The following is a 17,708-nucleotide window of genomic DNA, read 5'->3' as shown; positions in this document are numbered from 1 at the left end:
CTGGACTTGAGCTCAGGGATCACCTCCTCCAGGAAGCCTGCCTGTGTTCACCACAGCGCACAACTACACTCGCACATCTGCATTATCTCAGCCGCTGGGAATCGGCTGCCTCGTCGCTGATGCCCCTTAACCATTTGTTCAGTTAAAATAACCAGTTCTGGAGCAGAGAGACGTTGTCAAACGAGTTTGTCCAGAGGACAATGACCAAGGCATGAAGATGCTTTAAGGAAGGATTGAAAGAAATGGGGATATTCATCTTGGGAAAGAACCCTTTGGGGGATGTAATACCTTTCTCCGCTTGACGCACAGGACAAACAAAGTAGGACCTCAGGGGAGCAGACGGCACAGCCTCTTTTGCTGTAATGGAAGGAAACATCCTTCTAGAAACTATCAAAGAGTGGAGAAAAGCCCACATTCTGAGGTTCAGCTCTGGGGTCATGCCCGCGTCCCACTATCACCTTGTGTCCTTAGGCCAGTTATTTCACCTCTGTAAGAAGTGGCGACCTTATTAGTAAAATGGAAATAGTATGAGAATATGCATATAAAGTGATTTTTCACTCTCCTTGAGATATAGTAAAAATTTAGTAAATGTTAGACTCTATTTCTAATGAGTGGTGCAGGTATAATTATCCCCTTTTTTTACAGATGAGGAGATGCAAAGCCTGAAGCATACATAAATAACATTAATTTAATTTAAAAAAAAAAAAAAACAGTTTATTTATTGCACTTTTCTATGGCCCAGACCTTGCTCAAGCTGCTGGGACTACAGCACAGAGAAAGGCAAACACAGCCACTTCTCTTCTGAAGTGTTCTTCCTCCTGGGGGACGCTGGAGATAATCAAGTAACAGATATATAAATGAGGGTATTTCAGATAACAATCAGTACAGGGAGACAATAGAAGAGGATAGTGTGATTGAGAATAATAATGAGAAGAGGTAGTGAAGTCTTTCTGAAAATGTGACATTTGAGCCTAGTCCTGAATCATGATAAGGAGCCTACTTGCACAATGACAGTTCCAAGCTGTGCAGAGGCCCAGAGGCAAGTAAGAGCTAGTAGCACTGCAGAACAAATGAGGCCTCTGTGTTCCTAGCATAGTGAGCTGGGAAGAAAGTAGTAGGAAATAAGGTCAAAAAGGTATTATTAGGGGCCAGATAATACAGAGTCTTTTATAAGCCATGTCCAAGGGTTTGAATTACTACAGAGTTTAGGTTGAAGCATACAAGTGATATGATCTGATTCACATTTTTTTAAGATTTTTATTTATTTATTTGACAAACAGAGATCACAAGCAGGCAGAGAGGCAGGCAGAGAGAGAAGGAGCGGAAGCAGGCTTCCTGCTCAGCAAAGAGCCCGTTGTGGGGCTCGATCCCAGGACACTGGGATCATGAACTGAGCCGAAGGCAGAGGCTTTAACCCACTGGACCACCTAGGTGCCCCTGATTCACACTTTTTAAAAAAGACCTTGGTTATGCTGTGGAGAATCCATTAAAGGGAGGGGGTAAAAATGGAAATAGAGCAGTTAGGAGGCAGTTAAGGTGAGTAATGGTGGTCACCTTGAGTGAGTATGAGTAATTGATTAACTTGTAGTCACAGGGCCAGAAAATTGCAAAGCCACTAAGATCCAGGTATTTTCTGACTCATTCCTGCTGTGGCACAAACACCAAGATGCTATGATTCTGCAGATTTATTTGTATTGTTTTATGTTTGAAAATCTTTTCATCTATACTTACCTTAGTTCTTATACCAGATTGTCAGCTTTTTCAGGACAAGACCTATCATATATTGAGTTTCTTAACAGCGTAGACTCAGACCTGATGCAAACATTAATGTCACTAAAACCAACAATACATTCCCTTAACCATTTTTTTCCTCCAGGCACACCTTCCATGTAGCATCAGGTAGTGGTATAAATGTATCAGTAATAGTGCCTGTGTCTTGGCATCCTTTATTTTGTTTTGTAATTACAAATGAAACTATTCGTTTCCAAGGTAATCTTGATAGCAGTAAAATGGTATTAGCTATAATTCTCTTGAGTCTGAGTATGCTTGCGAAATTGCATAAATCATTATGATAACTAATGCTAAGTAATGAGTTCTACCGTGAATGGAATAGGAGCACCTCAGGGCAAGGTTAGTACAACCCTGTTCTGCAGGTAGAGATGTTGATTACAAACTTAAAATATGAGAGGCTGGACTGACATTTCAGACTTGGCACCTTTAATTTATATCATTCTTTAGCAGTAAGTAACTAAACATTGTGAACCCTTCCTAATTAGCTATGATCATGTCCAGTTTTACATAATAGGTAAAATTGGTTGTTATACAAACCATTTGGGGGGCTGGAGGTGAGCAAAATGGGTGAAGGTGGGAAAAATGGGGGGGAAGAGAAACCATTTGATAGTCACACATTTTCTTCTTTTTTTTTTAAATATATTTTTAAAGATTTTATTTATTTATGTGAGAGAGAGTGAGCGAGAAAGCACAAGATGGGGAGGGTAGAGGGAGAAGCAGTTTCCCTGCTAAGCTGAAGCCCCATGCAGGACTCCATCCTGAGACTCCAGAATCATGACCTGAGCGGAAGGTAGATTCTTACTAGCTGAGCCACCCAAGCCCCCTGATAGTCACACATTCTCTTATCTGATTATTGGTTCTCAGGCTTTATGAAAACTTAAAGATTATAAAGATGTATCATGTTAAAAATGTGGTTTGTATTTACATATTTTAGTATTTGTAATGCATATTATAAACTAAGGAAATTTCTAGTTAAATCTTAATGTGTTAGTCACATAGCTGCATTTCTTAGCTATTTGCCTAATAAAACTAGATCCACTTGGCAATGTGAACCACCTAGCAGTTATTCCAAAAGTACTAACAACTCTTATTTGGCTTCTATATAATAATGTCCTTATACCTATAAGAGGAAGAATTATGCCTCTCAATAAGTAGTAAGAACAAGTGAGTTATAGTTTGTTTGAGAATAATCTGGATCATCACAGTTTTTAGCGATTGCAGTGACATCATGAAGTTGTCTCAGTAAGTCTTGATGTCCTAGTTTCTTATTTCCTGGCAGCTTCCTTTAAGCCACATGTTTGAGGAGCTACTCTATTTAAAAGATCTTGGAAAAGTTTATATATTTGATAGATCAGGTGAAATGAGAGCAGAAATCATCCATCCATAGAAGGCATTTTAAAAAAAATATTTATTAAGATGAGGGCCAGCTTTGTGGATAGGTGACCTGTGCAGTCACATAAGAGCCTCCTTTTAAAAGGGGCCTTTGGCCCAAATAGCGGGAATGACATTTTAAAATTTTTTATTTTTTTTATAAAATATTTTATTTATTTATTTGACAGAGATCACAAGTAGGCAGAGAGGCAGTCAGAGACAGAGATGGTGGGGGGGGGGGAGTAGCCTCCCCGCTGAGCAGAGAGCCCAATGCGGGGCTCAATCCCAGGACCCTGAAACAAAGGCAGAGGCTTTAACCCACTGAGCCACCCAGGCATCCCCAGAATGAGATTTTAACATAATTCAGGATAAAGCCATGTCAGCCTTCCTGAGATGAGCAGAGTTAAACGCAGAAGCGGAAAACTAGGGAAAATACAAAAGCAGAGAGCTGAATCTCAGGAAGTGAAAGGTAAGAGATAAGGCAAAAGGCAAACTCAGGTGTCCTGAGAATAGTCAGGGTATATGAAATAACATCAAACAAAATCCAGGCTCCTTACCATGGCGCATAAGAGCCTAGGTCAGTTAGACCCTGCCTGCTTCCTGAATTTTATCTACTATTTCTCTCTCCCCACATTCACCATGTTCCAGCCACACTTCTTTTTGTGTGTAAACACCCAAAACCTATTTTGCTTCCTTGAGACCTTTTCTCTTCCTTGGACACTTTGTTCCTCAGTTTTTCTCCTGGCTGACCTATCATTTGGATCTCAGCTGGGACACCACTACCCAATCCTAAATCAGCCCTTCTCTGTCTAGTCACATTTGTGTATCTGAAATCCAGCTTGTTTTGTTGTTTCCTTTTTTAGTATTTTTTCTCTCAACACTAGAATGTAGATGCCATAAGAGCAGGGACCTTTTCTGGTACACCATATTATCACGAGCACTCAGCATAGTGCACATGGTTGTACTGAGTAAAATGTTTGGGGGACGACTGCACCAGTGAAAGCAAGCAGAAGGCTGTTTGCTAGTGTAGGGAAACTTCCCAGAGCAGTGAGCTCTTGCTCTAATGAAGAGCCCCTGAGTTTAGGACTCCTCCTTTCAAGCAGTTTTCCAGTGTTTCCCACAGGGCTGTGGGTGTGTTACAGGCTGTTGCTGTGTGTCCACCCCCAGGGCAAATGAGCAGCATTCCTGAACTGCTTAGTTTTTTGTTTTGTTTTGTTTTGTTTTTTGCTTAGATTCTTGGAAGAAAAAAAGTTCATTAGCAGAATATTGTCTTTGGGTACAAAATAAAGGAGATAGTAAAATAAGCCTTTGATCTTTTATATCTTGATTTTCTAAAACTTTCATGTAATTTTTAAAAATGATTTTATTTATTTTTTTGACACACAGAGAGAGATCACAGCAGGCAGAGAGAGAGGGGGAAGCAGGCTCCCCGCTGAGCAGAGAGCCTGATGCGGGGCTCAATCCCAGGACTCCGAGACCATGACCCAAGCTGAAGGCAGAGGCCCAACCCACTGAGCCACCCAGGTGCCCCACTTTCATGAAATTTTTCAAAGATCAATTAAGTCTAGCCCAGGAAAGGAAGCTGTTCCTGATCATATAGCCCTGGAATTATTTAAATACTAACGCTATCTCAAAGAATCTCTGCTGTGATAAGGTTGCCACAGTTTCTAAACACTTTGTTTTGTCTCTTCAAGTATAATGCTGAATCTATAGGTCTAACTTTATAAGAACTATTCAATTGTTTTAATAGTAATGACAGTTTATATATACAAGCATTTCCAACTTATCTGTCCCAGAATCCAAACAGAGTATTTATTAGATAACCAGCACCATCATTCTCTCCTCTTCTCTTGAAATTACCTTAATGTAAAATTTTACTATCCAACTCCTTTTTTTTTTCCTTCCCTCCAGTTCCTTCCAAATGACCTGACTGCCAGCTGCCCTATCCCATTCACGGATAAGACTGGTCTTAGAGGTGCATGCACATTTTAAAAAGAAAGTCCTCCTCTGAAAAACTATTGAGGTGCTTGTAGTTTAGTAAGCCAGGAATCAGATTTTTGATTCATAGAACCAAAGAAGAACCTTTAAAGATCACTTTATGAATGATCTTGTCATTCTACATATAGCGAAACTGGGGAGCGGAGTCGTTTAGTGAGTTCCTTGGTTAGTGGACGGCAGAAATAGAACTCAAATCTGGATATCTTAACTTCTAAACTACAGCTCTTCTTAATGCAATGCCCTTGTGTATATATAACCAACTACTAGCAAAGAGAATTCTAGAAATGGTTAATGAGGGAGGAAATTAACATTACACACTGTTGGTACTGCGAGTTCTTTTCTATAAGACTTACTTCTTTCTAAACTATAGCAGGGAAAAAGTGTCTTTTATTTATTTTTACTGCTTGCCAGTTTGCTTACAAAGGAATAATCATGAGAAATTATTTAAAGGACATAGCCAGTTTTCTCTGGTACATACCAGATCTATGGTATTTTCTCTTTCACCTTGCAAAATTTGCTGATACTTTAGCAAATGGAGATAAAAGAAGAAAATGACGTAAAAAGAAAATGACATTAAAGGAGACAGAACCAGAAAGAACTAATTTCCTTCCTTCCTCCCTCCCTTCCTTCCTTCCATCTATCCTCCAAGAGAGGGGGGATAGAGACCGTGGGGGAGGGGCAGAGGAAGAGAGAGAATCTTCAGCAGGCTCCATGCCCCGGGTGGTGGTGGTGGTGCTGGTGATGATGATGATGATGATGAAGGGACTGCTTGGGTTTAGTAGTAAGTCCACATTTCTGTCCTTCTTTGTTGCCACACCTTGTGTTTCTTCCCTTTACTTCTGGTTCATTTTCACTTTAGAAAAACAACTAAATGGCATTAGAGTTCCTTAACTACGCAGCTTGTTAGATACCTTGATGTAAATAATAGATGTTTTAAAGGCATTAAGTAAACAACAAAAAGATTAAAATACCCAGACGAGAAAAGTATAAATATAAATGGTTCTTAAAACATAAAAACAAATGTTCAGCCCCATCAGACTTAAGACCTTAAGATCCCGCTTTTATCATTAACAAATTCTTTTTTTTTTTTTTAAAGATTTTTATTTATTTATTTGAGAGACAGTGAGAGAGAGCATGAGAGGCGAGAAGGTCAGAGGGAGAAGCAGACTCCCCATGGAGCTGGGAGCCTGATGCGGGACTCGATCCCAGGACTCAGGGACCGTGACCTGAGCCGAAGGCGGTTGCTTAACCAACTGAGCCACCCAGGCGCCCCAGCTTTTATCATTAAGATTGTCAAAAAAAAAAATCCAATAATTATGTAATAAACCATGTGGCTGAGAATTGGGAGTATCAGGCACTATTATTGGAGGGATGGTAAATTAGGGCATTTGATGATTGGGGGCAGTTTGGCAATTTCAGTCAAAATATCAAGTGTGCGTAAATGCTGATAATCTGTTTTTGTGAATTTGTCATACAGATCAATTTGTACACATTCAATATGATCTATATATAGGGTTTCATTACAGCATGTTTATAATAGCAAAAAATGTGAAACAATTTAAGTATCTGTCAATAAGGGAATAAATAAATATGGTCCATCCATTAAATGGAATGCATGCCACTATGAAAAATAAGAATTGGGGGAGTTGCCTGGGCTCGGTCAGTTAAGTGTCCAACTCTTGATTTGAGATCAGGTCAAGATCTCAGGGTTGTGAGATAAAGCCCTACATCTGGGCATGGAGCCTGCTTAAGATTCTCCCTCTTAAGAAAGAAAAATAAAAAAGAATTAGGATGCTATGCAAAAATACGGAAATAATTCCAGGTTGTACATTAATTTAAAAAAAAATACCAGAGGACCTGTTTATATCATGTATATGACCCATACCCTCGGGGTTGTACAGTGCTCAGCATGAACAGCTAGATGCTTTGTTCTGGCTCTAACCTACTTTCTTAGTCGAAACAAAAGCAAAGGAGTCAATATGTATTCATATTTGTTTATGCATAAAGGACTTAAAGTATTCACAAGAAACACAAACAGTGAGTTCTTAAGTGTGTGGAAATGGTGTGGAGATAGTTAAGATGGATATATACATCCATTACATATACCTCATTGGAATGTATTAGCTATTTTTAAAAGACTAAAAAGATATACTGTTTCACTATCAATATTATGACTATTCATTCAATACTGTAATTTCATCAAGTCAATGTTTACCATCTTTTCTGCCAGATGTTTTTATCCCTTTCCTTTTATTTTCTCTATTTTTGGTCTGGTAAAAAGAACCAGTTTTAGAAAGTATTGAATGCCATCTCTTGGGGAATATAAATTATTAAGTGTTATTCAAACATATGCATGATGGGCGGGTTTTTTATCTAATGAGCTTTCTAATGATATAGAATTTAAACTTTTAATCAAAGTAAAGCTCTAAGTTTTCTGGAATAGATTTATTGTATGAAACAAGAATTTTTTCCTTCAGTGTTCCACTTTCTCTGTTCTTGCTGACCTCACATTTTCCCCCTTATGAGTCATTAAACTAGAAAAACAGTATATTTTTCTTGAATGGGCATATTTCTTGTAAAAGAATAGAATGTTTTCCCTCTGTGTCATTCATTAATAATGTGAAGTTTGGTGTGTGTTTGTGTCGGTCTGTTTGTTTGTAACACAGAACCCCTTTTGGGTGAGGGGCTTGCTAGCTTCTGTAAAGGAAAGAATAGGGAATAAATAAAAGAGAGGGAAAGGAAAGGCATTTTATGGCATTTTATTTATTTACTCATTTAAGGTTTAAAGATACAACAGTGAATACCTGGCTTATTTAAAAAAAAAAAAAAAAGCCTGCTGTTTGGATGGATAAAATTAAGCCCATTTCTGTTAGTTTTGTGTTTTTTTGTTTTTTAGATTTTATTTATTTATTAGGCAGAGAGAGAGGAAAGGAAGCCTGCTGAGCTGAGAGCCCAGATGCAGGGCTCAATCCCAGAACCCTGGGATCATGACCTGAGCTGAAGGCAGAGGCTTTAACCCACTGAGCCACCCAGGTGCCCAATATCTGTTAGTTTAATCAACAGTATCATCTCCACCTCCAGACAGCCTACTAGTACTTAATACTCTCTCATCCTATATTTTCAGAGAATGTTTTCCCACATAAATCAGTTTCTCAGCATGCTGTGGTGGAAAAAGGTTGGGTTTGGAGCTTGAGAGAACTGGATTCACATTGCACTTTAAAATTGTTGGGGTTGGGGCGCCTGGATGGCTCAGTGGGTTAAAGCCTCTGCCTTCAGTTCAGGTTATGATCCCAGGTGATCCCAGGGTCCTGGGATTGAGCCCCTGCTCAGCAGGGAGCCTGCTTCCTCCTCTCTCTCTGCCTGCCTCTCGGCCTACTTGTGATCTCTGTCTGTCAAATAAATAAAATCTTTAAAATTGTTGGGGTGCCTGGGTGGCTCAAGTCAGTTAAGCAGCTGCCTTCGGCTCAGGTCATGATCCCAGGGCCCTGGGATAGAGGCCTGCCTTGGGCTCCCTACACATTGGAGAGCCTGCTTCTCCCTTTCTCTCAACCTGATGCTCTGCCTACTTGTGCTGTCTCTCTCTGTGTCAAATAAATAAATAAAATCTTCAAAAAAAATTAAAAATAAGAAAAATAAATAAAACTGCTTAGCCTTATGATCATGGACAAGTCACATAGCTTCTCCATGATGAGGTTTTTATTTATGAAAATACCTTTCATTTATATGAATATAAATATGTAATAATACCTGCCTTGTGGGGCTCCTTTGAGGGAGGGTAAAATCTTCTAACACAGTGCCTGGCCGCATTGATGCTTAATGATGATTCCATTCTGGGTGAGTGGCCTTCATCAGTGCTTTCAGAGCGCTTCTGTGCACACCACTGTCAGAGCACTTAGCACCTTCCTGATGTCTGTTTACTTGACTATTCTCTGGGAACAGACTTTGATTTTTAATCTCACCTCCAGCACTCAAGACACTGTCAGGCATGTTAAGGGAATGAAGTAATTTAAACACTTAAATTTCATTGTAATATTTTAAAATGCCTTGTTAAGTTTGACCTTATATGAAATCTGATGTACAGTTTAGCCACGATATATCTATTAGACCCAGGTTAGGTTTCATCACTTGAGGACTCTATGTCCAGTTAGGAAAAATTACCACTAGATGGGGATCTTACTCACTTTGGCTTCATTTCTCTGCCGCTTTTCATCTGCATGCTTCCCCTGTTCCCGTTGCTTGCTGCCACAGAGACTGTGAAAGTTGAAGCAGAATTTTAACATTCAGGCCAGTGGAACAACACTATGTTGGGTTCCCAGAGGACCATTCAAATGATTTACAGCAGAATCTGTGATTTCTTCCTCATTTAATAGTTAGAGAAGAGCTGGGATGATTGCCTTGATTATAGTTCTGTGCCTTAGTTTTGCTCTCCTTAGAACTTTGGGTTTGTTAGTCCTCGGCCTCTCTGGAATTCTGCAAGACAGGTTCCTTCCTGCATTTTGAGGCAGAATTTTGCTTTGAATCAGTTACTGGTGTGGTGAGTTATTGATTTCCCTGCAGTAGCTTAGAGGTATGGCATGCCACCTCTGTTCACCCAGTACACCGTACACATATTCCCATTTTCTCTCTCTGGGCTCCAGCTCACAGATGTTTAAGAAGTCGGGGCACCTGGGTGGCCCAGTTGGTTAAGTGTCTGACTTTTGATTTTGGCTCAGGTCATGATCTCAGTGTTGTGAGAGGGAGCCCCCACATGAGGCTACGTGCAGAGCATGGAACCTACTTAAGATCGTCTCCCACCTTCTCTGTCTGCTCCCCACTCCACTCCCCTGCTCTCATGCACATTCTTTTTCTAAAAAAAAAAAAAAAGGAAAGAAAAAAAAAAAGTGTTTAGGAGGCCTTGCCCCTAGCTTTCAGCTTCTGTGGTCCTTCTTGATGAGTTACCATCTCATCATCCTTTTTTGGTCTTCCAGAAATTTGTCAAACATTTTACATGCTGGTTCTCCCATTTATTCATGAATGTTACGAATTTATACTTATAAAGTGGGCTCTTTATGACTTATTCTGTAACTGGGAGCCTGTACCTCCACTTCCCTTCACCTATTTTGTCCATCCCCCCAGCCCCTTTCCATTCTGGCAACTTCAAAGATTTTATTTAATTTTTTTAATTTATTTGACAGACAGAGATCACAAGTAGGCAGAGAGGCAGGCAGAGAGAGATGAGGAATCAGGCTCCCTGCTGAGCAGAGAGCCCGATGGAGGGCTCGATCCCACGACCCCGGGATCATGACCTGAGCTGAAGGCAGAGGCTTTAGCCCACTGAGCCACCCGGGCACCACCCCCCATTCTGCCAAATTTAAATGAAAATCACATTTTTTAAAAAAATTTTGCTTTCTTAAGATATGATTTATTTTTGTGTATTTTATTATTATTATTATTTTTTTTTTTTTTTTTTTTTTTTAGAGAGAGTATGTGCACCTGCAAGGGAAGTAGGGAGGAGTAGAAGGAAAGACTCTTAAGCAGGTTCCATGCTCAGCATGGAGTCCCATGCAGGGCTTGATATCACAACCCTGAGATCATGACCTGAGCCGAAATCAAGAGTTGGACACTCATCCAACTGAGCCACCCTGGTGCCCCAAGATATAACTGATTTATAGCAAACAGTACATATTTATCCTTAGAAGATCTGGTAAGTTTTAACATGGTTACGCATTTGTAAAACCATCACTACAGTCAAGGTAGTTACAGTACCTATGAAGAAACCACGGCTTGGAGAAGCCTAGAAGCTCAAATTGGAGTCCAGGTGTCTCTGATGTCAAGGTCCATGCTCTAGGCTCTGAAGCCTCAGCGCTAGCTAGAAAAACAACCACTGACTATTTCCTCTGTTTCTCATTTGTGTGGGGAATAGCACACAATTTCTGAATCTAGTTATTCATTTCTTTAATAAGAGGGTTATGCTAAATGTTCTTAATGTCTCTAAAGTTTCTGTACTTTATTCATATTTTTTATGTAGAGAGGTAAAGGTCTATTCAAATACAACTTTTTTAGTGCAGTGAAACTATACCATTCTCTTTACTGTTCACAGTGGAGCTGTATATGTGACATTAAAATCATATATATATATATTTTCTTTTCATAGGAAAGTATTTAAGAAGCTTATGGCATAATATGCATCAAAGTAATATAAGATCTGCAGGAAGTCCCTCAAGATAGCTGGTAAGACGATAAGAATTTCTTTTTTTTCCTTCAAGGATATATTGTATAATTATTTTACACACATTCTGACTATAAACTTTTTAGCCTTGTGATTATAAGAGATATTTGTCACAGTCTTTTATTATTATGCGATTTTTAAGTGTATTAACGGTGGACGCTATAATAGTTACCTGAAGCTTAGCTATGTTATTCACCTCTGCCAGAAAAGGCAGATTTTATATAGGTACAGATAATCATGTGGATGTGGTCCTATAGCTATATCTATCTGTCTGTTTCTTGAACTGTCTTTGTATTTCTCAGAATTATCAGCATTGACTGAAGTGCCATACTTCAGAATATATAAAATATACCTCACATGTATATACATGTATATGATGTTCTATGCAAAGTTGACATTGAATTTGACTACTCTAAAGATGTGAACATTTCTTTTCTACTTCTGCATTCTTAGGAAAAGAAGAATTTCTAGACTCTTCATCAATATCTTCATTTGCCTAGTTAAATCCAAGGCTCCTGTGGTAAAATCATGAATAAAAATACATCTGCTGTGGAATCATCCAATCTACTTGAAAAGTAATTTTTAAATTAAATTTACTTTGTTTTGAGCTGTCCTAGTTTGAAATATGTGGAATGTTAATGAGCTTCTGATTGAAAATTTTATATAGTTAATTGTGGTTTAAGGTAGCATAATAAGGAAGTCGATCAATAATTACCTTCTAATGTAAATCAGTGTATGGGATAAATTCTGCATTCTTTTTTATAATTCTCTGTAGAAAATGCTTTTTTAAATTTTTGATCTGATTTTTTTCAAATATCTAAAATATTTTATGATCCCATTATAAAAATAATGAGAGATTAATTTTTGCGGAGTAACAAATCACCCTAAAAGCATTTATTCTTTCTCATAATTTGGAGTTTGGCTGAGCAGTTCTTGTGGTATGTACCCAAAGTGTAAGATGGCCCCATTCACATGTGTTGGTGCCTCATCTGGAAAGGCTAGACTGATGTCTCTTTGAACCTGATCTCATGCTCTAGGAGGCTAGGTCAGGCTCTTTCACATGATGGCAGAATGGTTCCAAGCAACACACCCAAGTGTTTTTCAAATGTCTGTTTCCCTCACATTTGCTTGTGTACCACTGACTGAAGCAATTCAGATAGCCAAGTCCAAATTCAAAGGGTAGAGATGTAGACTTTACATTTTAATGGAAGGAACAGTAAAGTCACATTCCAAAGGGCATACAGACATGCAAACATGTAACACACATATAACAAGGTATATTCAGAGAAGTCATGAAGAAGTCAGCCTTCATTCACTCTGTGACTTCATTCTTCCTATAAATAACCATTTTTATTCTTAGTTCCTTTTCAATGCTTCTTCTATATAAGCAAATGCATATAAATATATATGCATGTTATTATATGTGTGTATATAACACTAAACAAGTGCACACCAGTCCTTCAGCTCAGGCTCACAGGTCTTCCCTGGAGATGAGTATCAAGCCAGTTAAATTCAGGATGTCTTTCTCTGACACCTCCTCCTGAGAGCACTGGAAAACTCTAGTCTCCAGGCCCAACTATGTGGTATGGAAAGAACTCCATGCACAGAGCTCGATGCCCTGGTGCTGAACAGTTTGACTTTCTGGGATAGCACAAAGTTTTGTCCAACTACCTAAGGCAAAATCGAGCCAATGGGAAAGAATCCTTTGACTGAGGCAAGATGGCCCCAGATATTTTGGTTCCGTCTCTTAGGTTCCAGTTGCCAGCATATTCTTTTTTTTTTTTTTTTTTTTTAAGATTTTATTTATTCATTTGACAGAGAAAGAGATCACAGGCAGGCAGAGAGGGGAGAGGGGAGAAGCAGTCTTCCCACTGAGCAGAGAGCCAGATGCAGGGCTCCATCCCAGGACCCTGAGATCATGACCTGAGCCAAAGGCAGAGGCTTAACCCACTGAGCCACCCAGGTGCCCTATGCCAGCATATTCTTAAAAAAAGATAGCTGTACTTTTTGATCTTGCCTTTTTTTTTTTTTTTAAAGATTTTATTTATATATTTGACACAGAGAGAGATCACAAGTAGGCAGAGAGTCAGGCAGAGAGAGAGAGAGAGAAGCAGGCTCCCCGCTGAGCAAAGAGCCCGATGCGGGGCTCGATCTCAGGACACTGAGATAATGACCCGAGCCGAAGGCAGCGGCTTAATCCACTGAGCCACCCAGGTGCCCCGTTCTTGCCTTTTTTTTTTTTTTTTAATTTAAATTATATCCTGTTGATCTTATCAGTCTGTAAATGTCTTTATTGTACCTTGTTATAACTGTGTAGATTCTATCCTATGAATGTACCATAATTTATTGAGCCAGTACCTTATTTTTTTTAAATATTTTTTAAAGATTTTATTTATTTATTTGACAGAGAGTGAAAGAGTATAAGCAGGGAGAATGGCAGAGAGAGGGAGAAACAGGCTCCCCGCTGAGCAGGGAGCCCAATGAGGGGCTTGATCCCAGGATCGTGAGATCATGACCTGAGCCGAAGGCAGACACTTAACCGAATGAGCCACCCAGGTGCCATCAGTCAGTACCTTATTGATGGACATCCATTGTTTGCAAATTTTAGAGATTACAAATTATGTCAAAATAAATAACCCTGTAGACAAGCTATTTTGTATTTTATGCCAGAGTATCTTTGGGATGAATTCCTAGAAATGGAATTTCTGGTTCAGAAGGTAAATTTAGAGATTACCAAATTATCTCGTTAGGAGTTATGCCATTTTGCATTCCCATCAGCAGTGTACAAGAGTACTCTTTCCTGTATCCTTACCATCTGAGTACATTTTCAGTTTTAAGTTTATGTTGATCTGATAGGTGAGTAGCAATATCTTTGCCTGGTTTTTACTTGCAGTTCTCTGTGATTAACATTGAGCAGCAAAACTATTTTTAATAGACAAAAAAAGTGAATAATATAAATTCTTAACATAAGGGGGTTTTAAAATAAGGTCCTAGCAAGTAAATGCTGTATGAAATACAGATACTCTGTTGGTATTAGAAAAGGAGGGACCTTTTACTGAAACAATAATATATGGTGGAGATTATATGCTGTTCCCATTGAAGGAAACCCACATTTAGACGGTTTAAGAGGTTATGGGAGGCACTGAATAAGGTCCTTTAATTCCCTTTCCCGTTCCACTCTCTCATTTCTAGGTTTCACTCCGTTATGCCCATACAATTTAATATTCCATCAAGAGTGGGCTGAGCTTCTGAAATCTGTAACAGTGAAACATTGTGGATCCAATCCCAGCTGCCTCTTTTCCTAGCTAATTGACTGTTGCCCTAGTAACCAGATAGGGCATCCAACATTAGAGCCTGATTCAGTATAATGCAACCTTGGAGGCTGTCCTCCAAAGAGAGCAAAATATTCAAAAGCAGGGAGGTTTGTAAGGGTTTGGGTTTTTTAAAAATATATTTTAATTTCTTTCATTCTATTTTTTTATGATTTAACTTTTAAATACACACTTTTGTAAAGATATAGTTAGAATTTCTATGGCAGAAGCTAAGAAAGTCTTTTCTGAAAGCTATAATCATATGTAAGATATGAGGCAACTCTTTTTTAATAGCAGTTTCAGTTTTTTGATATGTTTGAAGATAGCTGAAAGTCCTGTAATTCAACAATGGCTTTAATACAGCAACCAAGGAGATCTTAACACCACATTTTCCCTCTGGAGTAAGACAAACTGGGTTTCCATTGCTGTTCTCCAGCATCATAACCTTAGACCACCAAGTTAACCTTCCTCGATTTTGGTGTTTTTAGAATAATGAGGGTAATAATTTTTGGAGTTTATAAATACTAAGTTGGATGGCATAATGTGTGTATATTCTTAGCACAGTACCCAGTACATCAGAGGAAAGCAGGCAGCCCTAAGCCTTATTTCAAACTCTGTTCAAGCTCTCTCAGACCGGCACAAGTTTCCTCTCTTACTAGAGAGTTCAGAAGCACAACTTGGGGGTATACCTTTTGCAGAATTCTTTTGACAGTTCCTTCTTTTCTGATGGCATTGTTACGTCTGATGGAAATTATGGGTGGAGCACATGCTTTCTATGAGAAAACACTCTTCCTAAATTAAAAAGATAAACTTTTCTCTTTGAGATTCAAGCGGAGATCAGATTTATTTTGCTTTAAAAGACAGACATGTCTTTTAAAAAGTCACTTAACCTAACTCACTAAAATCTTTAATTTTGGAATCCCTTAGTGTAGTCTAAAAGTCAGCTAAAAATACATCTCTTCAGTTACCTTCAATACATCTTTACATTTATTTAAGTCCAATGTTGAAGGTATTTTTCTTTGTTCTGCTCCAAAGAAATAAGCATTATAGCTGTGATTTCTTCTATGGTTTGTTTTTATAGAAAAATAAATAAATAATAGAGGTAACAGAATTCATTTGATTGTTTTTCTATCACCATACTTTTCTAAATGTCATTGCTAGTATATACTGAGTATTTCGGGTTATCTAATCTTAAGAATGTGATTTAGCACGTAGTTTAAAGAGAAAGTAGGCACAGATCTCTAGGCTAACCTGTGAATGCTAATTTACTTTATCTTAGGGATCCTGCCTTTCAGATGATTACAGTTACCAAGGAAACAGGCCTTGGTCTGAAGATCCTAGGAGGAATTAACCGGAATGAAGGTCCGTTGGTATATATTCAGGAAATCATTCCTGGAGGAGACTGTTATAAGGTAAAAATGAAAGTAGAATAACACTTCACAAAAAAACCCAGACCACCAGTGGTGAGGTTTGGTTTCCTACTACATCAGTAAATTTTTATTATTAACTGGACGCCACTGTGACCAATTCTCAGTGAGAGATCCTACAAGAACTGGAAAATAGGCCTTTACCTTCAAAGAGCTTTAACCTAATGAGTGAGTAGGAAATAAATAGGAAACTAATAGATTTCAGGCTCTTTTAAGAGGATATATATATATATATATATTTATTTATTTATTAAGGGAATTTGTTTATTTATTTACTTATTTATTTGACTTGATTTGATTTCATTTGAGAAAGAGCAGGGAGAGGCGCAGAGGGAGAGGGACAAGCTGGTGCTGCACTGAGCACAGACCCCAGCCCTGGGCTCCATTTCCGGACCCTGAGATCACGAGCTGGGCTGAAACCAAGAGTCAGATGTTCAACTGATTGAGCCACTGACATGCCCCAAGGTTACATATTTTTAATTATGGGCTGTTTAACTTTCTCTGGTTGAGAGAAATTGTTTTTGAAGACATGTTCTCTCTCCACTGCTCTGAGAGTTTGGATTAAGTCGGATCGTTTAAACTTGAGCTACATTCATTTAGCCTCTCCTAAGTGCAAAACAAACAAGCAAACTCAGCATATAAAAATCTGCTCATTTCTGAATTTGCAATAATTCTTGTTGAGTTTGTTAATTATATCACTTGTTAGTTGCCCACATGATAAATTAAATTTAGAATTAAGACCAGAACATACTTTTTTTCAGGGTGGGGTGGGGGATTAAAAAGCCTTACTCTCCTATTTGCTGTAAGAAATAATGTAAATCGTGGGACGCCTGAGTGGCTCAGTTGGTTAAGCAGCTGCTTTCGGCTCAGGTCATGATCCCAGCGTCCTGGGATCGAGTCCCACATCGGGCTCCTTGCTCAGCAGGGAGCCTGCTTCTCCCTCTGCCTCTGCCTGCCATTCTGTCTGCCTGGTGCTCGCTCTCTCCCCCTCTCTCTCTGATAAATTAAAAAAAAAAAAAAAAAAAAAGAAATAATGTAAATCATGAGTTCTTTTTTGCTCTGATTGCTAGGAAGCTCAGCTCCAAATCTGAAGCACAATATCAGCAACTTAAGAAACTAATAGGGGCACCTGGGTGACTTAGTGGGTTAAAGCCTCTGCCTTTGGCTCAGGTCATGATCCCAGGGTCCTGGGATCGAGCCCCGGATCGGGCTCCCTGCTCAGCGAGGAGCCTGCTTTCCTATCCATCTCTCTGCCTGCCTCTCTACCTACTTGTGATCTCTGTCAAATAAATAAATAAAATCTTAAAAAAAAAAAGAAACTAGTTAACTATGTTTGCATTTTCATTTCTCTTGAATTTTATTTGCCATTTCTGTTTTACTAATGTGATTCTATATATCTATTGTTGAAAATTGCCTCCAGTCCTTTCTAGGGAGAAATAGGATATAAAGAATTTAATAAAATACTGTATTAATGTCAAGGTATATAGCATGAGAAAGGATCCTTCTAAGTTTGTTCATATTGTTGTTTTTCTCTTATTTGTTTCGGTTAGATTTATAGTCTTGAGCTTACCCCACCCTCATCCTAGATGCTTGTTTAGCCAG

At 38.7% G+C, this 17,708-nt stretch overlaps 1 protein-coding gene across 4 annotated transcripts in view; it reads left to right on the top strand.

Moving 5' to 3' along the window:
* STXBP4 (syntaxin binding protein 4) overlaps positions 1 to 17,708 on the top strand; it is a 164,853-nt gene that overhangs the window by 618 nt on the left and 146,527 nt on the right. For 3 of the 4 annotated variants that reach the window (XM_082707693.1, XM_082707695.1, XM_082707696.1), the window contains exons 2-4: positions 11,294 to 11,370; positions 11,822 to 11,943; positions 15,959 to 16,091. In XM_082707693.1, coding sequence (XP_082563819.1) covers positions 11,897 to 11,943; positions 15,959 to 16,091 — 180 coding nt within the window. In that variant the 5' untranslated portion in view covers positions 11,294 to 11,370; positions 11,822 to 11,896. Of the gene's footprint in view, positions 1 to 4,548; positions 4,687 to 11,293; positions 11,371 to 11,821; positions 11,944 to 15,958; positions 16,092 to 17,708 lie in introns of all 4 variants that reach the window. The other variant, XM_082707694.1, reaches the window with a different exon arrangement.

The sequence above is a fragment of the Mustela nivalis genome (genome assembly GCF_964662115.1).
Source record: "Mustela nivalis genome assembly, chromosome: 17".
Taxonomy (NCBI): Eukaryota; Metazoa; Chordata; class Mammalia; order Carnivora; family Mustelidae; genus Mustela; species Mustela nivalis.
The sequence above is the reverse complement of the archived record's forward strand: the minus strand, read 5'-3'. Positions and strand labels throughout refer to the sequence as shown.